The following is a 25,338-nucleotide window of genomic DNA, read 5'->3' as shown; positions in this document are numbered from 1 at the left end:
ATAGGCCTTTGTTTCAGGGATATGCTTGGGGTCATTAAAAGCACTGAAGAAGACTGTCCAAATGTATACCAGCTTGCTCTCCTTTTCTTGTTCAATGCTGGGTCTAGGTCCTTATTCACCTTTACTCTCTAGTCAAGATATTTTTGCTGATGGATGGCCTAGCTCTATATGTCATCCATTCAGATGCCTAACATTAGCTTAACAATAGGTATTCTTCAGCCACTTGGTTTTTTCCTGCATGGATAGTTAAGCCAATTTTTTTTAAATCTATGGATCTCACTTAGGAAACGATGCAAAATTCTTGGGCTGCAAATGGAAGCATCTGGAGGTTTTTGCCATCCATTAGAAATTCCCCTTTAATTGGGCTTCCAGGCTGAACATCCTCCATGACAAACACATTTGGCTAGTATATGTCTCCCAGTTTTATGCCTTACTTGATATTAATAAGATGCTCACTAAAGTATTCATATCCCATGACCTTCTCCTCCACTCTACCTCAGCTACATACAGAGATGGTCAGACCCTTGATTTTGACATCACCCACAAGTGTTCCACGTGTAAGAACTCTGAAATTCCTTCATCTGGTCATAATTTTTACCATTCCATCTTTCCCACTGCTTCATGACCCCTGACCCTGTTTTTCATCCTCACTGTGATGTCTAATCCCTCCACCCCTCAGTTCTTTCCCAGGCTATCACCCCTGTACTGGCTACACTCTTTTCCCTTCCCCATACTGATCCCTGGGTAAACCAGTCCAACTCTACACAATCTTATTACACTGCAGTTCCAAACATCACTCCTCAAGCCTCCCATAGCTCATATTCTGCTGAATTCACTGTGAGTTCTCTTCTTCACCTCACATCCCTCAGATGCCTTCTTCTACTATCTCTTCTTTCAATCCTGTTTCACCTGGAGAGGTGGCCCTTTTCCTTGACGACATAACACCTCCCCCCCCAGCCCCCGCATATGCACAAGCCATCCCATTCTCCAGTAGATCAATCCTTCTATCATCCCCACTCCCTCACTAATCTCCAATTTCTCCTATGCCTACAAACACACCCCGGATTCCCCAATCCTCAAAAAACCCTCACTTTATCTGCTTATCACTACACCAGCTTCCATCCTACATCTCACCTGCTTTTCATGGCTAAACCTCTTGGGAATTGGTGTCTCCACTTCCTTTCCTCTTACTTTCTTAATTCTTTGCATTCTGGCTTCTAATCTCATCACTCACCCAAAACTGCCGTCTCCGAAGTTGCCAGTGATCTCTTAATTGCCAAATCTAATGCCCTTTTCCTCAAAATCTTTATCCTTCCTAACTTCTCTTCAGACTTTGACATTGCTGGTCATTCTCTTTCCTTGATATTTTCTTCTCTCTAGATTTTTGTTAGATCATTCTCCCCTGATTCTCCTACTACTTCTCTGACGGTTCCTTCTCAGTATTTTTTGCTAGATCTTTATCTGAATCTTACCTGCTAATAGTGGGTGTCCCCAGAAGCCCCATGTTGGGCCCTGAGCTTCTCTCTCTTCTCTTATACAGTTTTGCTTAGTGATCTCATCAGCTCCCATCAATTCAATTATTATCTCTGTACAGATGATTCTCAAATCTATTTATCCAACCTTAAGCTCTTTCCTGACCATCTATCTATTGGACATATTGAACTAGATGTGCCGTATACATCTTCAACTCAACATGACCAAAACTGAGCTCAAACGCTCCCCTCTTTCTAACATTTCTATTGCTACCAAGGCCACCACCAGCCTCCCAGCACCCAGGCCCACAACCTGAGTGACATCTTCAACGCTGCTAGGTGGTGCTGCAGTGGATAGAGTACAGGACCTGGAGTCAGGAAGATCTGAATTCAGATGACCTTTCTGAGGTCCCTTCAAACTTTGGATGCTGTCATTCAGTACTATATTAAGTCATACTATTTGTTATATTTGATTTTAATAGTAGGAATGAAATCTGGGCAATGAAAAATTAACCTTGTTGCAAAATTCATCAAGGGGAAAATGTGAAAAAAAAAAGGGAACCTAATTCATTAATATTTAAGTAAGAAAGACTATGGAGGCCCACAATTGGTTTTGTTTTGTTTTGTTTTTTTTGTTTGTTTTTGGTGAGGCAATTGGGGTTAAATGACTTGCCTAGGGTCACACAGCTAGTAGTGTTATGTGTCTGAGGCTGGATTTGAACTCAGGTCCCTGACTCCAGGGCCGGTCCTCTATCCACAAGGCCCACAACTGTTGAATGTGAAAAACACACATACAAGTCTATATAGTCACCTATGAGAGTAATCATGGAATATTGGCCAGAGAGCCCTGAGTTCAAGTTCTACTTCTGATGTATTCTAGCTACATGCCCCTGGACAAGTCACTTGACTGCTCAGTGCCCCAGGTAGCCCTTGCTGATGCTCATTGGTAGGGAATGTTTCCTCACCTGAGATATTGATGAAATCACAGGTCTAGTTCAAAAAACAAAAGTAAGGAGCAAGGATTTCCATAGACATGTGGACACATGGAACTAATCATTCACTGTATTCCTTCTGGACCATTTAAAAGTCAGGGTTCTTTAAATGAAAGCTGAGTCTAATGAATCATTCCATGTGCTTCTTACACTTACTGTGATTAAGTGTGAATGAGCTTTCCAGGCTACTTAGATGCTGAAGCCGGGCCTGCATCACCCCTGCCCGGTTACGAAGGGCTGGCATGGTCTGGGACTTTCTGTCTATCCCAAAGTGTTTGGATAACCAGGCATCATGTACTCTGAAGTAAAGACCAGATATAAGAGGTGAAATGAGCTAACAATACTCTATAATGTTAGATGAATCATCTAAGGTTTCTATCCAATAGTAGCTAGGACATTCCTGCTGCAGCATAGCGCTGTGCTACATGTAATCTAGTGTTTGATAAACTCAAAGATCCAAGCTTTTGGGACAAGAACTCACTATGTAAGAAAATTGCTGGGAAAAGTGGAAAGCAGTTAGACCAACATCTCACACCACATACCAGGATAAGGTCAAAATGGGTACAATGATTTAGACATAAAAGGTGATATAAGCAAGTTAGGGTAGCATAGAGAAATTTACCTGTCAGATCTATGGATAAAGAAAGAGTTTAATGACCAAACAAAAGAAAGCATTATGGGAAATAAAATGGATAATTTTTATTATATTAAATTAAAAAGGTTTTACACAAACAAAACCAGTGCAGCCAAGATTAGAAGGAAAGCAGAAAACTGGGGGAAAAAAATTTGTTTCCAGTAGGTTTCTCTGATAAAAGCCTCATTTCTCAAACATATAGAGAACTGAGTCAAGTCTATAAGAATATAAGCCATTCCCCAAGAAAGTGGAATTGCTTCTGACTTGAGTGATTCATTAATGACAGGACATCAAAGAGCTATATACACAAACACCACCTAAACCACCCCCTCCCTTTAGTCCCTGGCAGTCCTTAATAATTAATTTGCTTTTTTTTTTTAAAGTTTTTCCTTAATAACCTAACAACTAACATCCAGAAAAATTCTTATACAACATGATTAACCTAATAAGGTGGCTGTCAGTTCTATCCTTTACCACATCGGTACATTCTCCAGACTAAGGCTAAAAACTGTAACAACTAGATAGCCTATCATTCTTTAGACAAAATAGGAAAAAAAATTATAAATGTTAAACTCTTTATTTTAATACTACAATCAGTATTAAATAAGTTTAAATGCACACAAAACAATTCTACTTTCAAATACATCTTGTTAAAACAAATAGGTAGTCTCCCCCCTCCCCCAACTTTATAAAATAGCTATTTAAGTCACTGGGGCTTTGGTAGCAAAAATGAAAGGATAAGGTACCAGATCGCCCACATCTTCATCCCAGGGAAGTTTTCCCATATGGTGAATAAAACTAACAAAATGTAGACAGAAGTACCACCTTTCCTCTTGTTATCATCTTAGACATTTCTACTTTCTCCCTTGATCTGACCCTCTTCACTCATCTTCTAGAGGATAGTAGCAGCAAATCTAACATGACTGAGATTTCACAGGCTATAATCTCAGCCTACCCTTTGGAAAAAAAATATTATTTGTTCTAATGGCTTTTAATACTGAATTCTGCTAACATAGACCCACTGGGTGGTCTCTGCCTGCACAAGTGAATAACTAGTTTTCTAAGACAAAACTTTAAAATCAAGACTGCCCTCTACTGGAATAAAATAAATCTATAAAAAGGATGAAAAACATGGCAGAGGCATTTTTATAATAGGAGATATTCTACCTTGCTATGTTTCTTTTCCCTGTGTATCTGAAGTGAAACAAGCACACTCTAGAAAGACAAAAAAACAATAGCATATTAGTAGTATTCAGGAAAATGCAATTTGGCACATTTTTTTTGAAACCACATTAGCTGTGTGAACCTGTGCATGTGAAAAAAAAAAGGACACATCTAAATGCTATTACCCTAGACATGTTTACTATCCCTTTGGGCCCATACGCACACCAGCACTCACATGTGCGCACACATAAGTGGCATATAGGCTTACGAGGCTTCCTTTGCCTACAATGACTTGCTGTAACAAAAAGTCTCATAGGCACCAGACACAGCTCTTTTGTACTGTTCCAATGTGGCTATAGCTGTCTCACCATACACTTCCTTTCTAACTCTCCTCTGGGCTCCCTCGCCACAATTGTTAATATCTGAAAAATACTGTTGAATCCTGACTAAGCTTACTTAATCACAGTAGTTTGTAAATCTTGCTAACTTGTTAACTGTTCCATTGAGACAATGTTTTCTCGTTTTTTTAATGATCTTTAATTAAAGGTGTATAAGGCAGGAATCTTCTCTTTCAGGAAATACTCAGCAACAGAAACTATATATGTATCATCCATGAAACACTAAACCTTAGATGTCACAGTAAACCTATTTGCTTTCAAAACAGATGCAAATTTAGCAGTACAGGACAACTAACCACTTCCAGATTATCCTTCTCCAGAAGGCCTGGAACATACTCCCAAATGAGCTTCTGAACTTTGTAGAATTACTGAGACCTTATGTAATAGCAAAGATATTCAGTTCCAGGAATGAGTTGCTGGCTAACCCCACAGCTAGCTGCTCCAAACTCATCAGTGGCCTGTAAAGATGGAAGGTTATTGCTGAGGTTTCATATTCACCATGTTTCTATATGTAAAAACCACAACATTTTAAATTGTGGCTTCCAACATAGGCAGCAGCAGGAAAAAAGTTGTCAGTACAGAAATAGCCCAGAGAAAAGTTACAGAACTAACACACACGTAACAATGACTACTTACTCGAGAAGTACTAGAATGTTGAGGAGCTCCTGAGGAGACACTTTGTTCCAATAAGTTAGGAGAGTATCTAAAAATGGAATAAACAGCAAAAATGTCACACCTTGAGCCTCAACTTTCTTAACTCAATAGGCCTTATTTCTTTACTTACTAACAGACTGGTTTTTCCCCACATCTTATTACTCCTACCTCCCCCCACCCCCTGCCCCGACCTTGGATAACTGGTAGAGAAAAGCTCTTGTATTTTTACTTAAAAGGAAGAAACAGAATTTGTCTATCTTATTTCTCCATAAAGGTAGAGCCAGGTCTTCCATCTTTGAGCCCCAGGGCAAAGCTAGCCATGCAAACACTTAAGAAATCCTGCTTGGTGATATTGATGATGACAAGTTTCTCACCATGCAGCAAACTGGAGTCTCTGGTTCTGCCCCGCCCCCCTCCACTTCTCCCCACTCAGGGCGGCCACCACTGCACCACACTGTTTGTCACTGGCCTCAATGCAACAAACATTTTGAAGCACTTCTGAGCAAGGCACCATACCAGATACTGGGGATTCAAAGATGAAAGCAAAGCATTATTTGCCTTTGAGAGGCTTACATTTTACTGGGTGGAAAAAACATATAAGACGTAAAAGGGACAAAAGAGATCAGAAAAAAGTGCTCTGGGATATTGTGTAGAAGCAGAGAACACCAACAGTTTGGGAAATTGGGAAAGGCTACCAAGAAGAGGTGGCAGCTGAGCCGAACCTTGAAGGCACATAAGCCATGTGCGCAGTGGAGATGAGGGAACAGTGCATTCCTGGCATGTCAAATCCAAGAGAAGGAACCGTCAAATTCAGGGACTAGCTCAGAAACCAGCTTATTTGAATCTTGCAGATCTCGCACGGCTAAAGGAGTAGGCACTCAGCAAACATCACTTAAATGAACTAAATTGCAACCACCAGCTATATAGGCTAGACTATGACATACACATAAGGGAAATCCCAAAGAGTTTGCAAGTTGTGATGTCGCTTAGTGAAAGTATGTGCCTCTGCCTCAAGTGTGTTACATGCTAAGTATAGATAATAGCTTTCTCCTCATTTCATACTAGACCTCATCCCATGCACTAGAATGAACCTGTCCCCCGTTTGAGGGATTCATTAGTAAACTAGGAAAACTAAGACATTCAAAGCTGAATGCAACCTTCTAAAATTGTGGTTTTGCCATCATCACGTAGTCTGGTGATGAGTCGTGTCTTACCTTCAGAAATCACTTTGATAATGTACAGGTAGCACATGAGGAGGCTTTTAATTTCATACTGGTCCAGCCTGTTGTACTGGGATACACTACTTCGAGTAGAGCTTCTTGTCTGCAACAAAAACAACATGCCTCAAGTCTGTCAGACTGAAGATTTCATTCAACAAAGATTCAGATCTTTTGCTGGTGACACGAAGAAAGGATCTACACACACCATTGTATTTCACCATCATCAAAAAGCAAATGGACCAAAACTCATAGTAAAATCAATGGAAATTTTTCTGGGGAGTGGATAGCAAGATGCCACTCTGAAAAATCATAGGTAAACGACATGTCTACACAGGCCAATTGTGATGCCTCATCATCATTCGGAGGTAACCCTAGGTTCTAGAGGGCTATGCCAGAGGTGGAGCATAAGCTTTGGCAGGTTCCACATAGTGGAAAGTCTCTGAGTATGGTTCTGACAATATACTAAGAGGCAGCTAGGTGGTGATGCAGTGGAGAGAGCAATGAGCCTGGTGTCAGGAAAACCCGAGTTCAAATCCAGTCTCAGATGCTTACTAGCTGTGTGACCTTGGGGAAGTCATTTTATCTGTCTGTTTCAGCTTCCTCAAGTATATAATGGGGACAATAACAGCACCGACCTCTCAGGGTTGTTGTGAGGATCAAATGAGATGATATTTGCCCTAGGCAAGGCAAGCATCAAAGAGTGTTACAGAAATGAAACTGATTATAACTTGACATTCAGGAAACAGTGGGTCCGGAAATCCTATCACAGTTAGCTTTCTATGTGTAATCAGACCATCGACTGGTTGAAGCAAAGATCAGAAACGACATCAAATTAGAAAGATTGAAGATGAGAAGATGGCGCTAGGAAAAACAACCTTATCTATTCAAACAAACCACTGACAGGAAATATAAAGAAACAAATATATTAACCTTGTTTATCACTATTTCCTGCAAAAACTGAATTGATGTTTTAAAAAGCCACTGGGCCACCAAACACCTGAGGTCCTTGCCCAGTGGAGAGAAATGGCAGCCCAGGGCAACCTTACTTTTAGAATGCAAACTCATCTGTAAAAACTACCAAGGAAGAGGACCAAAGATCACATCACCTTTTAAAAACAGCAAAAAGCATTAATAGAGAAAACGAGTCTACAGAAAGTTTTACATGCTACTCAAGCCATATTGTACAAAGAACATTTATGACGAAACTGACAGGACAGCATCTCAATGTAAAATGGACCATGTTTAATGCTTTTATTTTGGTATATGATGTGAGATTTGGGTCTATGCCTAGTTTCTGCCATACTCTTTTCCATGTTTAATGCTTTTATAATGATCTATTTTTGTCATCAGTAATGGAAGAACCATCATATTTGGGTCCTAATACCTCAGTCTCCAACTACATTTCAATATAATTGGTTTCCTTTGTAATCTCATGTATTTTATTTTATGCATTTAAAAATTATTATAATGAGGGGTCAGTAGGCTTCACCAGACTGCCCAAGAGGGTCCATGATATAAAAAAAGTTAAGAATCTCTGTGTTATGTGTATAAGCTATATCAGATTGTTTGCCGTCTTGGTGGGGGGGTTGGGAGGAAGAAAAATTTGGAACTCAAAATCTTATAAGAAATGAATGTTGAAACAAAAAAAAAGAGAAATGAATGCTGAAAACTATTTTTACGTGTAAGTGGAAAAAATTTAAAAAACTACTAAAAACTAATTAATTACTTTTTTAAAATAAAGTTTTCAAAGTGGAAAAAAAGAATCTCTGTGCTATATGAAGAAATAGAAACAGCTGTTATAAAGGAATTGGGAAAAGGGTCTGGGCCAGATCAAGTATACACTGGGGTAATTTATGTTAGGGACAACAAGGCAGTCAGAGAGGAGAAAATACCAAAAGAATGGGAAATAAACAAACCATGGATGATGTCAATATCCCAGTAAGTTCGCTGAGAGAACATCAGTTACTACTGATCCATATGCCTACTTTCTCGTCTTTATAAAATCTTTATAAGAATGATCTACATGTATATCTAAAGTAATCTCAATGAAAATCCTACTACCTCACTGTGACCAGCCCTGGGCAGACCAATCCTTTCCCCTTCCTGGAACTCAGTTTCTTTCCTCAAATGCGACTGTTATACTAGTGTTAGACTACAATTTGGATTCTTTTATCTTCTATTCTCCCAGGTTAACTTGGGCCCACTTAGGGAAGGCTTTCTGGGTCCTTCCTATGTGTTCTTTCCCAAACCAAGCAGACTTGGTAAGAAAACTTCATGATATATTCTGATTCACTTATTTGGGGATGAGCAATTTTAAAAGGAAGACAATTTGACTTCTTTTTTTATCCCAGTTAACTTCATTACTATATTATACAAGAATGAAAATTAAAAAGTTGAATCAGACCTACTGGAACATGAGCCCTCATCTTTTTATCAGAGTGAATCAACAAGTAAGAAGAATTCAGAATTCTTTCAGAAACACGAAGAAAAATGTGGCCACTTTTATGATGGTAGAACCCACCCACTCCCTCAGGTATTTATGAAGCACATACTATGTTCTGGGCACAGTGCTGAAAATCTGAGTTCTACAGATTCAGCCATAGTAATGACAGTATGTGAGAGGCATAGAGAAGAGAAGGCAGAAGACCTAGGTTCCATTCCTGCCTCTGACACATGCTAGGCCCCCACAGGAAAGTGATTTGACCTTTTAGTTCCCTAGGATACTCTCTACAACTGTAAGTTACAGATGCATTGCCAATCTGCAGTGGTAGAGGGTCATTCCACACTGGGAGGTCTCCCCCTCACTTCAAAGATCAGGGATTACAGTGTGTTGCTGTGCACATTTTCATGCTCCCCCTTTTTCCCCCCAGTATATAAGCTCCTTGAGGGCAGGGGCTCTTTATATGGCCAGCAGGTAGCACAGGACTTGGCACAATAGGCACTTAATAAATGCTTACTGAATGATGAAAATCCACCTCCCTTGGCTCTCCTTCCACCAGTGACTAGAGAGTACACTTACCACAAATCTGAACACTTTTCACGTGCTAAGGATGAAAGATGATAATAATAACAGACATTGCTTTAGTGTTTTAAGCTTTGCAAGGCATGTCACATCCATGATCTTAACATGACTAATGTAGAAATATGTTTAATATGATTGTATCAGATTGTATACCAGATTGTACTTGCCATCTTGGGGAGGGGGAAGGGGGGAAGAGGAAAAATTGGGAACTCAAAATCTTTCAAAAGTGAATGCTGAAAACTAAAAATAATAAAATAAAATAACTCTGTGAGGTATGTATTAGATATTTTTATACCTACTGCACAGATAAGGAAACTGAGGCTCAGAAAAATTACATGACTTGCCCAGGATCACACAGCTGGTATCAGCGGGGTCAGGGGTGGGGGAGGGCATGAAGATCTTACACAAGTCTGTACTATCTTCAAGTTTAAACTTTTCACAATACCACATTCTTTGAATTAGCCCTCTCCAGTTTAAGCTTTTCCTCAAAATGGGGGGGGGGGATAAACATTTATTAATTGTCTACCACTCACCAGGCACTGTGCCAAGTACTGTACAGGTATCTTGTTTGATCCTCACGACAACCTTGGTGCCACCATTATCCCCATTTTACAGTTAAGGAAACCAAGGCAGCCAGAACTTAACTTCCCTAGGGTCACAGAGGCCGGATTTGAAGTCAGGTCTTCCTGACTCTAGGCCCAGTGCTCTAACGACTGCACCACCAGCTGCCAAGTGATACCCACTAGGTGGTTAGCAAGGAAAACTAACATGGCCTCTTTCCAGAGCCAGGATTAGGAAAGATTAAGGAATCCCATCTTTCAAGGAAAGAAACCTTTGGAGGCCACTGCCCATCCCTTCCCCGGCCTGTTTATTACATTGTCAGCTATGCTGCTCTGCTCAGGAGAGCTGCTGGCCACATCTGTGCTCAGGGAGCCTCTTGAATCTTCTCTTTTGAGTCCATGTCCATTGGGAAATGAGGCTCCATAGGCTGGAAAAACAACATACTTCTAAATGTCAGTAAGGAGAATGAAATTGCCAAGAAATTTCAAAAATCAGCATTTGACTAATTTACGACAATATGTTTTTAGAGAAATCCTGGCAATCTGAAACAGGAAATGTTTATAAAACATTTGAAAGCAAAGCAGAAAACATGCCATTTGTGACTGTATCTCATTATACTCTGACACATACGAGGATTATTTCAAGAAATTCCTCAGAAGGAATAACAATTCCCAGAATGTCAGAGGTGGAAGGGACCTTAAAAAACATTCAGTTTGACTTCTTCCTTTTGTAGCCTGGGCTCGCCTGAGATTCACCCATCTCGGGAGGGAGGGATTTGGGACTCATATCCAGGCTCCTTGATTCCCAGGCTAGCCTCTTTTTCCTCCAATCTGTTTCCCCCACTATAACCAAGACCGAAGGAACCCATCTTTAATGCAGATGTCTCAGCAACGAAAGAGGCATTCTCATTCTTATTGGTTATAAAGCTTCTCTAATGAGCATATCCACTGTTGAAAAGTGCTTTCTTACCTGCATCCTTCTCGGCCAGTAGACTTCCTCTATTTGAAGGTGAAGTAAAGCCACATACAAATTCATCCCTGGATGCCTGAAACACAATGTAAGGCTTGAGACATTTTAAACATGTCACCACATCAAGAACTTGTCTGTGCCAAAAATTGGAAACAACCTAAATGTCCAACAGTTGGAGACTGGCTAAATCAATTACGATATATTACTTCATTGGAATATTGTTAAACATTTAAAGATGACAAATAGGAAGCATGTAAGGAAGTATGTAATGGCCTACATGAAGAGATGAGGAATGATCTCAGCACAATGACACCTATGTACACACTGAATAAAACTAGAAAGATACAAAGACAGACAGTTCAAAAGAAACAATACCAAGCCAAGGTGGCAGAACTTCATCTACATTTGAAAGAGGATCTAGAATTAAAGTACTTTCTCTGTTCCAATGCCTTGAGGGCAGGGACTGTTTTACTTTTGTCTTCATGTCCCTAGTGCCTCATATAGTGACAGAAACATAGTAGGTGCTTTAAGATGCTTGTTGATTGACTGATTCTGCTTTGCTAGAATCTAAGATCTTAAACCTTGTTTTGTATATTTGTTTGGTTCTGTTAGAAGGTTATTAAGTTGGTAATTTAAAATAATATTTCAAAAGAATTCCATATTACAGAAAGCTGCTGGCTTGATCTCAAACAAAAGTGCTGCAACTCATCGTACAAGTCTAAATTACCACCGATGCTCCTGGTGGAATGATGCAGATACCAGCCGACAGCTGAAGCCGTACTGAATAGAGCAGACTGCTAGCTATATAGACGTATAGCCAGGTGAAGGAAGTCTTATTTTATATATATTTTAATATATATTTATATATTAATAGATTAATACTGGGACATCACCGAGTTACTATCATAGGATACAAGTATGAAAAATCTTACACTTTTAATCCGTATTTGTGGTCAAATTATAATATAGGGATGATATCTTCTTAAGGGGGGAATTAGACAAAGTAATAAGAGAAAGATGTAACGTATAAGTTTTCTAATTAAATGGAAGAGCAAATTTTGAGAAAGCAACAGGATAAGACTATTTTCTCTAAGAATTACAATATATACATACGTATACGACTGTCTTCTAAATCCTTCTAATTGAAAATTCAGGCTTTGAGCATGTTTTAGTAATAAGTTCTCAAAATTGGATTGAGGCTTTTACATATAAAATTGCATTGATAATTGTAAAGGAAGTGAAATTATTTTCCCATTTTAAAGTACTTGTCTGATAATTTTAAAAGACAGAAGGGCTTATTTTATAAGTCAGACCCTCATGAATTTCTTTTTAGAGTTTTCTATCAGGTGCAGGGTTTAGGTAAAGAAGGAAACAGCAAATAGCATATAAAAATTGAAATTATCTGAAGTTTCAGGTTTGGAAAATCAAATTTAGTAGGATGTACCAAATTGTATTAAGTCTTGTTACCAGCAGATTTTAAAAGAATTATCTAGGAATCTCTAACAAGTGTCTTGGAACCAGAGAAGCAGAGCCCCCTTCAGAGCTGCCCAGAGAATGAAGCCTATTCCAGAATGTCCAAGAGAAGATATTTCTAAGGACTAGATGGCTACATGGGACATCTGGGCCTCAAGATGAAATGATTAAATGGCTGTTGGGAGTGGGTTATTGGAACACAAGGAGACTTAATGTTATTTAGTATTGATGATTATCATTGTATTGCTTTGGCCCTTTGCTTCATGCTGTTTTATGTTTGCTGAATTTTCTTGGTTACATGGTGACACGTAAATCACTCCTCTCAAAATTAGCCCAATGTGAGCCTTCTAAGTAGTCTGATCTGTAGCCTGACTTAGTTTACCTATAGAGTCTATTTAACAAGGCTTGTCTCCTCAGGGGGCGGCATCATCATTATTGTTCTTAGGCTTTATATTAGCCGTTGTACTAAGCTGTGCGAGAGTCTTTTTTGGTATTTAATGTTGATGGGGAGCATGAGCACATCAAAAACCTTATCAATTTGGCTCATAGATAAGTGATCCACGGAGGCATAGGCTGGTGCCTACCCCATGAATCAAACTGGGGGAGAGGAAGTAAGAGAATTGTCTGAATCAAATATTCCACCTTGTAAAACTGACTCCATTTTGAGACTTAGTTTCATTTTCCTGTAAATTCTACCTACTTGCTAATCATGGGAATTGTTTCATATCCAGGAAAGTCCACCTGCTCACTTTCCCTCCGCCCAACTCAGAAAGTCTTTAATCTCTTCTCCAATTAGAAATCAGGTTTCCTAATCTTGTATCCTGGTTTATAGCTTGTTAATTGTTATCTTTTAATGCATTAAAAATCTGTCTCCACCTCTATTTGGGGTCCAGTGCCAAGCTGAGGAGGCCTAGTCCTGATTTGTTATGCACTTGGCATGTATTACTTACTAAATTCATATGCTTGGAAGCTTAAACCTTTTTTCCTCAGTTATTTCAGATTTCACCTGCCATAAATGTTACTATAGTTACAGATAATCTCAACGTGGATCAAAGGAAAGTGATATCTAAAAACATCGTGATCGCAAAAGAAAGTTTCTGGTAGGCTCAGTTTTTAAAAGGCACATAAGTAAGGATGAATACAAAGGGTAGTATGCACTTTTTCGAGTAGTGACAGGAAAAAAGCAGCTCAGAATGAGCTCAGGCTTGTGAAAAATGCCAAAGACAATTCTGTGACCACAACATTGTAAAGGAAAATAACTGTGAGAGATTTAAGAACCATGATCCACAGAGTGACCAGTCAGGGCTCCAGAAATCAGATGGTGAATCATGCTTCCCACATCTTGGCACAGAAGTGATGAACTAGAGGTACAGATTAACAATACATCTCCAGACATAGCTAATAGAGTGTGGGCTCACTTTGCTTGTCTCTGCTAACTGGTTATAATGGAAGGCTTTATTTGGAGGGAGGAGAGGAGGGGTAGTGATAGTGATTTAAAAACGAAGCATTTCAAAACTACACAGAAAAGAGGAGAAGGAAGTTCAGAAGGGGGCACAGATCACAAACTAGTATGCTAAATGTAATAAATACTTAGGAAAACCAAAACAAAAATTCTTGATATCATACACAGTCCTTTTTTCCTCTTCTTCCTGTGTTCATGTTTGTTGTGCCATTTCCTTCTCCAGCTCATTTGACAGAGGAAGAAACTGAGGCAAATAATATCCTCATGGACGTTACTTCCCCTCCCACAGACCGTGATCCTGCCAAACTGCCCTCTTCCTTGTTCCTTGCACGTGACACTGCATCCCTCACCTCCATGCCATTGCACTGGCTGTCCTCACGCCTGGAATGCTCTGTCCTTTCTTACCCCAGCAGCTCAGGCACCATCCCATCTTCTGCTTGAAGCCTTTCCTGATCCCCTCCAACTGCTAGTGCCTTCTCTTCTAAAGTATCTTATACTTAGCTACTTCGTACATATCCGTATCTATTAACTTCATGTTTATGCTGAATATGTTTTTCTATGTGCTTATTGTTTCCCCCCTTTTGATGTAAGCTCTTTGTGAGTAGGGCTTGTTTCATTCTTTGTACTTGAATGGCTGGCACATACCTTAGTAAATACTCGTTGATGGATCAAAACTAGAAATCAAGCAATTTAGCATTCTTTTTTTTTATCATCTGACAACCTCATACCATCTTTATCAAGCGGAAGCCATTCCCTTCCTTATTTTCTTACTTTAAACGCAGCCACAAAGAAGTTGTTAGCATTTTTAGTCTTTGGCAGTGTTATGTTTATTATATTGGTGTAGACCCCAAAGTAGTTCCATGATCACATCTCCCAGTTGTTGAATGATGTAAGTCGTCCAGGCCTAGACCCTGAACTCGTTTAAGATAGCTGAGTAGTCACCAGTTGATCCAAGAACACCCCAGAAGGGGTCACAAAGAGTCAGACATGACTGAAACAACTGAACAAAGTAGAAAAAGAAAAGAGGGGATATGTAAAGTCTTGCCTTTAAATTGTTTTAAAAATGGACTCATCCAAGTATAGGCCTAGGGTGGGGAGGGAAAGGAGAAGAAGGAGCTGGCTCCTTAGTAGTGCTTGGGAAAAAGATCTGGCAGTTTTAGTGTATTAGCTCAGCATAATCCAACAGCTGCTTTTAAAAATCTGAGCCTCATTAAGAGAACACTAGTGTCTAAAACAAAAAGATGTGAGTCTCAGTGGATTCTGGTCAGGCCATATCCAGGGGTTGTGGGCACTTCTGGGCACATCGGCCCCCTTGGGATGTGGAAAGTCTACATAAAATGTGTTAGCCCTCCTTCATACCAGAGAAGAAGTCTGAATTTTTCTTTTTGTTCTGTAGGGTATTTACAGTACCTTACTGTGAAATTTGGGTTGACATTCTACAATACTATATGTATATTTGATGCATTTCTGAGTTTCTAAACTTCTCCTGGGTCATCTGCTGGCCTTTGTGTGTTGTCTGTGGCTTCTGCAAAACTCCCCCAAAATTCCCATTTATTTTCTTATGCCAACCTGCGCCACATCAAAACTGCAACAGGGAAAGTCATGCTGTAGAAGGAATATCTGTATATTTTATTTTAAATTTCTACTTATATCTTTGCTTTTATATTATCTTCATTTCCCAATATAATACCTTCCCTTGTCCCTCTCAGAGGGCCATACCTTGTAACAAAGAATTTTTGAAAAAGAAACAACACATTTCAGTAAAACAAAATATCTATTAAGTCAGACATTATATAAAACGTCCCACATCTACAGCTGACATCTGCAAATAAGGAGGACGTGCATTTCTCATACCTTTTCTCTGGGGTCCAATTCAGTCATTACACTGGAAATCTGTTCCTATTGTTTCCATTTATACCATTGTAGTAATGACATGTATTGTTCTTGTGGTCCTGCTTGCATCATTTCGAATTGTAGCAGTTCATGGAGGGCTCCTCATACTGCGCTGACTTCTATCTCCTGCCTCCAGGTGTTTTCATGGGCTGCCCTCAACACCTCTGTTTGCTGGTTTCCTTCAAGTCCCAGTTAAAATCCCACCTTCCACTAGAAGCCTTTCTCCAGCCTTCCCTCTGCTGATCTCCCATTGTGTCTTGATCCTCAGACAGTGAGTTCCTTGAAAGCAGGACCTGTTTTTACCTTTCTATCCTGATGCTAAGCACAATAATTGGCACATAATAAGCACTTAATAAATGTCTGTTGACTTAATGGTTAACTTTTATTCTTACAAATTCGTAAAGTTTGACTTATCCCTTACAGTGTAATGGGTTCACGTAAGTAGTGTTACCATTTTTATTACATTAGCATGACCTAGTTTTGAGCATGGAATAGCTCTCCAGTTATCGAAGTCATTCTTTATTTCTTTAAAGAGTAATTTGTAACCATATGTATATAAGCCTTGAATGTGCTCGGCACTATGCTTTAAACAGGACACTGACAAAATGCAGTGTCCCTAGAGGTAGGCAGCTAGGGTGGTGAAGGGCTGGAAAATAATAAAAATAATACTAGCTAACATTTCTATAGCGCTTACGTGCCAGGCACTGTGCTAAGGGCTTTATGATTATTATCTCATCTGATCCTCACAACTACTCTGGGAGATAGGTGCTATTATTATCCCCGTTTCACAGATGAAGAAACTGAGGCAGACAGGGTTAAGTGACTTGCTCAGGGTCACGCTGCTAGTAACTGTATGAAAAATGGTTACAAGAATTGCAGAGAGTTAGCCCAGGGAAGAGACAACTTGGTGGGGTGACTTTATTGCTGTCTTCAAATGTATGAAGGGCTATCATGGGAAAGAAAGAGTAGGCTTGTGTTTCTTAGACCCGGATGGAAGAATAAGTCCAGTGGCAGAATTACAGGGAGGTAGATTTCAGGGCAAAACAAAGGACAACTTAACATTTAGAGCTACCCATACTTAAGAAAGTAATGAGCTCCCAATTCGTGGAAGTATGAAAGCAGAGGTTGATGGGCCTGTTGCAGAATAGATTTCAGCATTGGATGGAAGGTTGAAGCAGATGACCTCTAATGTCCCTTTTCCAACCCTTAACTTTCTATGGCCACTCTACTTGACTAGAAAGAAAAAGTGGGGAAGAGAGGGGGCACGCCTGCCTCAGAGGAGAGCAGGTAGGAGTCATTTGCTTAAGTTGTTGAAAGGACTCTGGCCAGAGCTGTCTACTAGGAGCTCAGGAAGCTTCCAAAGGACAAATGACTATCACTGACGTAAGCTTCTCCCTTTGGCCAGAAGTTGTGTACCAATTCGGTGTGTTATTGTCAAGAACACAACACAGCAAACCTCCAATCTGGAGAGCACGACAGCCTTTGTGTAACACAAATGGACTGGTTACATCACGGTGAAGATACAGATATGATATGAAAAAGCCCAAGTGACTGAGCTGCTTACATGAGGGAACTGCTCCTTTTTGCAAACTGATTTGAAAAGTACACACTCTATGTGCATTTCTTCTGTGCACATTTGAAGAATAAGAAAAAGGCAACTGCAGCAGAAACAGAGAAGGCTACTCACAGAACTGGGCACGGCAGTGCAAGAATACAATGTGTCTCGGCCGACCAGTCGCTGGATGTTCTCTAAAAGCAGTCCCACCAATGGGAGGTAAAGCTGGGCTATTTTGGCCTGTTGGTTCTGAAAAGCAATTAGAGTCCAGAGTTATAACTGGAACGTGCTCGTTTGGTGCTGATCAGTATCCAAGCTACAGGCAACAGAATTTGCACATCTATCATAAGCCAATTCACATGCCCTCAAGCACAGCTCCATAACACTTAACCTGTAAGGCAGGTACTAGTGCTATTTGTCCCTTGATACCACTGCGGGTATTGTGTCCTCTGTCTGTCTTTTACCTTGATTAGCTTTGTTTGAAAATGTATCTTGGGATCTGACAGCAAAGATTTAGGCAGGACACCTTCATCTATGGTCACTAATGGCCCTAGCCAAGAGGAGCTCCTCTCTTAAGCATCTGCTAGAGACATGAAACCCACTTTATTAAACCCTAAACTAACCATTATTTTTTTTTATATAAAGCACCTTCTCAGCTCCCTTAAGCCTCATCAGGGCCCACTCAGAAGGACTATGCAGCCATCTCCCCTCTTGGAACGTGCCTGGAGTTTACAACAACTTTTGACTTGATTAAAGGCTCTGTAAGGGTGTGATGCATAACTTCTTGTTACACGGTCTTCAAAAGCCTCCCCATGCCTCTCTGCTAAGACTTGGCCTGGCTGAGTAGGGGTACAAACACATGGTGATTGTGGCTTGAAGTGCTATACTACTGTGTAGTAAGAGGAATCCTGCAGTGTCCAGGTTGTTTAATCTACTTTTCTAGTTCGAACGGTTTTCAAATGAGTATGGCTTCAATGGAGAGCTAGCTAGCTTTCCAATCCAAAATTTTCTGCTGACTCCTACTGCCCTGCTATTGTGTTTGGGCTCATTGCTAATGGTAATAGAACCTTCACTGAGTACGGTCCTTCTGTGAACCTTTATGTTGACTTGAGGTGGCAGAAGATGATTTTCTTAAGCGTGGTTTAAATATAAGTTGTAAACTAAGCAAAAAACCGCTACAACCATGTGTGCAAAATATGGAAAAGATGAAAGGATAATTTCAGTTACCAATGCACTTGTCCCTATGGGCAAGAGAGTCATTTTTAAAGGAGGAAGAAAACCATATCGTATGTGCATATGTGTGTGTGTGTGTGTGTGTGTGTGTGTGTGTGTGTGTACATATTCTTTACTCAATGCTCCCAATGGCTCATCCCAGAGCAGAGGTGACACAGATGGTAGGTCTGTGACCTGAAGCCCAACCTGGCTAAATCCAGGGAGTCCCCTCACCAGAAAGTAAGTTAGCAGCTGATGGACAGATAGATATAGATCTAGGTATCTACACAGATATATATGTCTATCTAGATAAATAGCCCAAGCAACCTGTTTGCTAAGGTAGAGCAGGGCTGTGAATATGATCTGAAGCTGTATAGACCATATCCCCGCCTACAAAATCATGGTTCCTTGAAATCTGCACATAGTGTGTCTCTATACATTAATGATAGCCATAATTGCCTTTAAACAAAGAAACCATCATCTGGAGATTGAAACAGCTGAACTTTCTTTGTCAAAGATGGCCTTAAATACTCAATTTCTCTGCCCTGATGAAGATGCCAATAGTACTGCAAAACCTCACCGGTGTCATACATGGAGATTTATTGTGTAGAATCAGCCAGTCTGCCCTCACCTTGTGCTGGTATCTAGTGTCAAACGCATGCTTTATCAAAAGGTGCTTTATCACAGTGATAGCCAAACAGCGGATCTCATAATTGTCTTGCAGAGCAACAGACGTTTCCCTCAGAAGCAGACCGACCAAAAAGTGATGTTTGCAATACTCATCTGATAAACTTGATTCCAGGTTGGAATCTGCAGAAAACACGAAGTTACAAAATTTGTTTATAAAACTCACTTTAAAATTGTTTTAAACAAATTAAAATAGCATCTTATCTCACATTAGTATATCACCATGCTACAGAAATATAACTATGATTTTATTATTTTATGAGTTCATCAAAACAATTTCTTTCTCTCATAAAATAAACATATATATTTCCACAAAATACATCATGGTTCTTTGAATAGGGTTTGGATTGATGGGGCTTATGATGACTTAAATCAGTGGACTGGACCCTATATTCTTTTTGACTTAAAATCTTAGCCTAGAAAATTATAGGAAAAGAGCTCCATATATGGCAGTGAAAGCAAGTTTAAACATCTTTTTTTTAGCTAAATATGAAGGTTTAAATCTTCTTCTCAACCTCCTTTATCACCGTAGTAATAAGAATCTATAAAATGCACAGAAACCTTCTTTTAAGTTTCCTCCCAGAAATCTTCACCTCAATCTCATTTGCCCATCACCACATCACCCTCTCTGATCTCTATGGTCTGAGTGACTCCCCACAAATAAATTCTCCTCAGGAGAGTATTATCTATCCTACCATTTCCTCAAATGTATTTTGAGCACCCTTGTTTCTACACTTAGTACTATACTAAAAGTCAGGCTCTTAGAGTGTCATTACAGGCCCTATGTTTTCTGTTTTTGAGCATTTCCCACAATAATTACTTCATATCTTGTTTTATATTCAGTAGGTGCTCAATAAATGTTGGTAGAGCATTCAATTTGAACCCCAGGAAGAAGACCAATACCCTATCCTCATTCCATCACTTTCCCTGACCTGCTCTTGACCCCTGTTAACATGTGCAGGAGAACAATGGAGGAGTTGGGGTCCTCAGGCCTATGATCATTTTTCTGGTTCATTTCTGCTTCTAGGTCTATGCCTCTAACTCAGATAACCTCTTGCTGTCATGACTAGCATTCTTCAGGGTTATTCTTGAGATCATCTGTGTTCATCCAAATCAGTGGCAAGGGAGTTCATCCTTTCCCTTCTGCAAACAATCTGGTATGTGTTCATGTACCCAGAAAGCCTCATCAAATGAGAATGAATTCCTCTTTTGGGGCTCTGGCCAATCAGCTGGGGCTTTGTTGGCTTTTCATTAGATTGGCTACAAGAAGGCAGCTTGACCAAGTGAGCACTGCAAAGTGGTGCACAGTAGGGAGGAGAATTCTCCCCTTTACCTGAAAGCCAGCTGCAAACCTCATCCCCCCACCCTGAAAGCCATCCTACCCCAAGAAGGGACAGGTTTCTAAGGCCATAAAGCACTTTCTTCTGCTGGTGACATTAAAGGAGGCTCTCCTCCAAAGTTCTATGAGAATGTTAGTTCTGACCTTTTTTTAAAAGGGATTTAAAAAGCAAACCAAGGAAAGCTTGTTCACTTGAGTTATACGGTCAAATCTAGAGACTATGTGGTGCCTGGCTGTTTTTTTTTTTAAGTAAGCAGATTAAGTTAGAAGGAACCCAGTTAAACCTACCTACTGAAGTCAAACGGTCCACAGCAAATGAAAAAAAATCTAATTACCATGTGAAAAGAAAAGGGACAAATAAAAAACACAGCAACAAAAGAACATCGGTTCATAATAAAGCATGCATAGCAAAAGCATTCCCATTCTGCAGAAGCTTGGGCTATATTTCTCTGGTTTTGTCAGCAGTCACGCACTTGCAAGTTTAATATATGCATCCCAAATTCTCCTACACCTACCTATAATCTGTGCCACAAAACAGTATTTCAGGTAGTGAATCTGGTGCAATGGATAGAGGGCCAGGCCTGGAGTCAGGAAGACTCATCATCTTCCTGAGTTCAAATCCAGCCTCAGACACATTCTAGCTGTGTGAGCCTGGCCAAGTCACTTAACCCTGTTTGCCTCAGTTTCCTCATTTGTAAAAAAAATGAGCTGGAGAAGGAGATGGCAAACCACTCCAGTGTCTCTGCCAAGAAAATCCCAAATGGGGTCACGGAGATGCAGACACAACTGAAAAATGACTGAATTGACTAAACCGTGACTTCTCCACACAATATATTCTAATGCTGTCAGGAAAAAAGAGGCTGTTGCCAAGCCCCTCAGAGAGCACTGCCCAGACTGCAGCACATCTGGCCCACCCACTGAACCCCCCAGCATTCTGTTCAAGGAGTCCCAGAAGATAAAGAATGTGGACCCAACAATGGGATATACCTTGAACTCTCTGAAGTTTGGGTTTTGCAAATGCCATCGGCAAATTTAGAGGAATGTAATGTTCATGATTACAAATTGTCTGCAGAAATTCAAACTTGTACTCAGCCAGAACCTGGGTAGGAAAAAAAAAATTAGGCATGTGTCCATACGAATGCAATTTGGCAGGGACTTAATGTTTTTCTCTTTTAATGGTGAGCATTCATTTTTGCAACAATTATTTAGAATAATAAACATGGGTGGGAATGATCCTTGAGAATTCAGGGGGAAGGGAGGAAGGAGGATGGCCCTTGTTTCATACTGTAGCCTGAAAGCCTCCTGAAACTGCATGGGATGCTTGGTCTCCTGCTGTACCATCTCCCAAGCCCTCAGTCATGATCTGCTCTCATCTTAGCTGGGGATCTGCACCAGAGGAGCTTGAATACCATGAGCCCTCAAAAATATGAGAAGAACAGTAAGGAAGAGCTTTGCTCCTTGGCCTAAGTTACAAAGCAGGTTGGTACTAGACCATGTGTACAGAGCAGATGGGCCCCCTGAATTTGGCAGCCCCTGATCTGTCTGGCTGTTCAGTGCCCAGAGGAGTGAAGCTAGGACTTTTTCCTACTTCTCTTTTCTTAGGGCTGTAAATCATCTCCCAAAATTCTTTCCTAAGCTATAGCTGTTTTTCCAGATTTTTATAAATTTGAAATCACCCTAGACTTTATAAAGCTCAGTAATGGAGAAGCAGCTGCTACTATTAACCTACTTGTTTCATCTTCATGTGCACAAAATGTAAAAAACTTTTTTATGCCCACTTCCAACAGAAAGCAAATGTCTTGTCTAACTGTATGCAGTTATAACTCACCTTCGGATCTTTGGGGCTAAAGCCAGACATATAGTCATTGATCAGGTTGAAAACAAATCCTCTGTCCATCAGTGTCAGACAGCGCTACAGAAACCAAATAAAAAGTTGCTATCAGGGACATGATCCCCATGGCCTGTCAGGCACATGAGTATTCCACCAAAGGTTAGCTATTCCCATTTTGTTGATGAAGAAATAACAATGCACAGAAAGAGCAAAGGAATGACCAGTGTCCTAGAAGTGCAAAAGGCGGGATTTGAGGCCTACCCCTGCAGCTTTCCCAAGTGGCAAATCTGGTCAACTTTACTGCTTCTGGCCAAGTCTACAAAGCCACAATGAGGGTGGTGGTGACAGATGGCAGATGAAAGCGTAGCCTTCTTGAGTGGTCTCCCTGCCTCTGGTCTCTTCTCCTGCCAATCCACCATCACACTGATCTTCCTCAAACAGCATTCATATAGCACTTGCTGTGGAAAGTGCCACTATGCTAAGAGTGTTATAATTACAATCTCATTTGGTCTTCACAACGATCCTGGAAGCTAGGCGCCATTTCTCCCATTTTACAGTTAATTTCACCAGGACCCCACACAGGGCCCGATCTGAACCTGGCTCTTCCTTCCTCCAGGCCCAGAGCTTTATGCACTAGTTTCCTACTCTCCGACACAGGATCACAGTATCATAGACTTAAGAGCTGGAAAAAAATTGAGATCCTATAATCCAGTCCTTTTGTTTTACAGGTGATGAAACTTGCTCAAGATAAGTGGGTGGCAGAACTGGGATTCCGTGTGTGTGTGTGTGTGTGTGTGTGTGTGTGTATGGGAAAACTGGACTTAGACCATATTTCCCACAACATGCCTTACTGAATTCTAGCTGGATAATAAAATATATATATATATATAAATATATATATATGATATATATATATATTTATATATATCATATATATATTTCTATTTCAGATATCAGGTTTTTATCTATTCTATTTGCCATGAGTATTTTCCCAAGTTCTTAATTTTCTTTCAGTCATATTGGGTTTTTGTTGTACAAATTTTTAAAAATTTTAATACAATCCAAGCACATCTACCTTATCTCTCATAATTCCTTCCATATCCCTATTAGGAAAAAAAGGCCATCTCTCATAATATTTTGTTGTTCATTTTTAGTGTATTTTTTGTTTTTCATTTTATTATCCAGCTAGAATTGACTGAGGCATGTTGTGGGAAATATGGTCCAAGTCCAATTTTCCCATGTAATTTATTAAGTAATTACTTCTTTCTCTGGTTTTTCATTTCTATAGGTTTATCAGATACTAAGATGATAAGGCCCGGAAGCTAGAGTCAATGTCAGGTTTTTGCAGCCCTCCAATGCAGCAGCAAGGCCCTAAGAAATAACTTTCAGGATCCAGCCCAACATAGAGGCTCTTGAGAATGACTGAAGGAACCAGCCAGACTGTAGTTAACACAAAGACTCATCCAGCATTTAGACTAATGTTCTGTAGAAATTGCTTTAAGTCTGAGCCCACCTTCCCTGGGGATTAAGGAGAATGTGTCCCCAGGTATTGGGAAGAAAAGTTTTGTGACTTCCAGTTCTTACTCTATCTGCACAGTAAATATTCTTTTATAAAAGTTAATTGATGTTAATTGGTTAAATGAAACTGGTGCCCTTGGGCACCAGTTAACCATAGAGGGTGGGAGTGGGGAAAGAACACACTGGAATGGGGGCTCTGAGAGCATTAGAGAAAGAAGGGTACCCCAAGAACCCTGATGGGAAGATGGAGCCAACCTTGTTCTGGGAAAATGAATCCAGAGTCTTGCTACATTTCTATCCCCCATGTTGCCTAGCACAGGACGTGGTTTAGTTATGGAAAACCTGCAGCCTCCAAGGCCTTAATAAAAGGATTTTTTGTGTAAAACTTGGACTCAGTTAAAAGGCGGCACCCAAGGACCCAGAAGGCCACATGTGGCCTTGAGGCCAGAGGTTCCCCACCCCTGGTTTAGTACATAAGAGTATTGCACTTGGAGTCAGAAAGACCTAGGTTCAAATGTGACCACCCATATACTTTAATAGCTATGTGACCACAGACAAGTGACAATCTCTCAGAGCCTTAGTTTCCATCTGTAAAATGAGGACACTATTTGTCCTGCATATCTCAAAGGGTTGCTGTAAAGCTCAAGATAGAAAATGTCAGCTATAATTACAGCTGGTGTTTAATAAATGCCTGACCGATCGAAGACGCATCACGTTATGACCAATACAAAAATAAATGTGGTGCACATTGCTTTACATAGCCAGTCTTCGATCGCTGGGCACGAATTCCCAAGAAAAGGATTAAAAGACCAATATTTTTCTGATACTTTAGATCCCAAATAATCTCTTACTGAATTTACTTGAGGATGGAGTTTAGCTGTTTGTTTGGTTTCTAATACACACAAAGCCTTACATAATAGTAGCAAAACCTCACTTCTATTCTGGCAAAGAAAGGCATCAGGGATCTGAGACCTGTATCCAGAATCAATAAGCAGAAAAGCACAGATGCGTCTCAAACAGAAATTGTCTCCAGGGCTATTCATTCTTTGAGGCATTGTGGGAGGAGTGGGGTGAGAGGGAAGTAAAAATGAAGAGCCCCCTAGCCTTCCCTCGTCCAAAAGACCCACCCAACTTAACCAACAAAGCATCTACAGCTGTCTCTTTCTTTAAAAGAATATTCTAGTAAGTTTGGCTATAAAGCTCCTCCTTGAAAACAGCCCAGTTTCTCATAGAATTGAAAGTGTATTTTTATTAGCAAAAGAAACACCTCAATATATTCAAA

At 40.1% G+C, this 25,338-nt stretch overlaps 1 protein-coding gene across 3 annotated transcripts in view; it reads right to left on the bottom strand.

Moving 5' to 3' along the window:
• Window positions 1-25,338, bottom strand: part of DOCK11 (dedicator of cytokinesis 11) — a 174,493-nt gene that overhangs the window by 50,634 nt on the left and 98,521 nt on the right. For 2 of the 3 annotated variants that reach the window (XM_078147802.1, XM_020963411.2), the window contains exons 29-39: window positions 22,536-22,619; window positions 21,695-21,806; window positions 20,996-21,034; window positions 19,313-19,491; window positions 17,602-17,718; window positions 11,087-11,162; window positions 10,432-10,544; window positions 6,529-6,637; window positions 5,297-5,363; window positions 4,266-4,313; window positions 2,621-2,763 (exon numbers count right to left, since the gene is read on the bottom strand). In XM_078147802.1, the coding sequence (XP_078003928.1) occupies window positions 2,621-2,763; window positions 4,266-4,313; window positions 5,297-5,363; window positions 6,529-6,637; window positions 10,432-10,544; window positions 11,087-11,162; window positions 17,602-17,718; window positions 19,313-19,491; window positions 20,996-21,034; window positions 21,695-21,806; window positions 22,536-22,619 (1,087 nt within the window). The remainder of the gene's footprint in view (window positions 1-2,620; window positions 2,764-4,265; window positions 4,314-5,296; window positions 5,364-6,528; window positions 6,638-10,431; window positions 10,545-11,086; window positions 11,163-17,601; window positions 17,719-19,312; window positions 19,492-20,995; window positions 21,035-21,694; window positions 21,807-22,535; window positions 22,620-25,338) is intronic. The other variant, XM_020963412.2, reaches the window with a different exon arrangement.

Source organism: Phascolarctos cinereus, unplaced genomic scaffold (assembly GCF_003287225.1).
Source record: "Phascolarctos cinereus isolate Bilbo 61053 unplaced genomic scaffold, phaCin_HiC Scaffold_8;HRSCAF=390, whole genome shotgun sequence".
In the NCBI taxonomy this organism is placed as follows: Eukaryota; Metazoa; Chordata; class Mammalia; order Diprotodontia; family Phascolarctidae; genus Phascolarctos; species Phascolarctos cinereus.
Note: the sequence above shows the minus strand (reverse complement) of the source record. Positions and strands in the feature narration are given on the sequence as shown.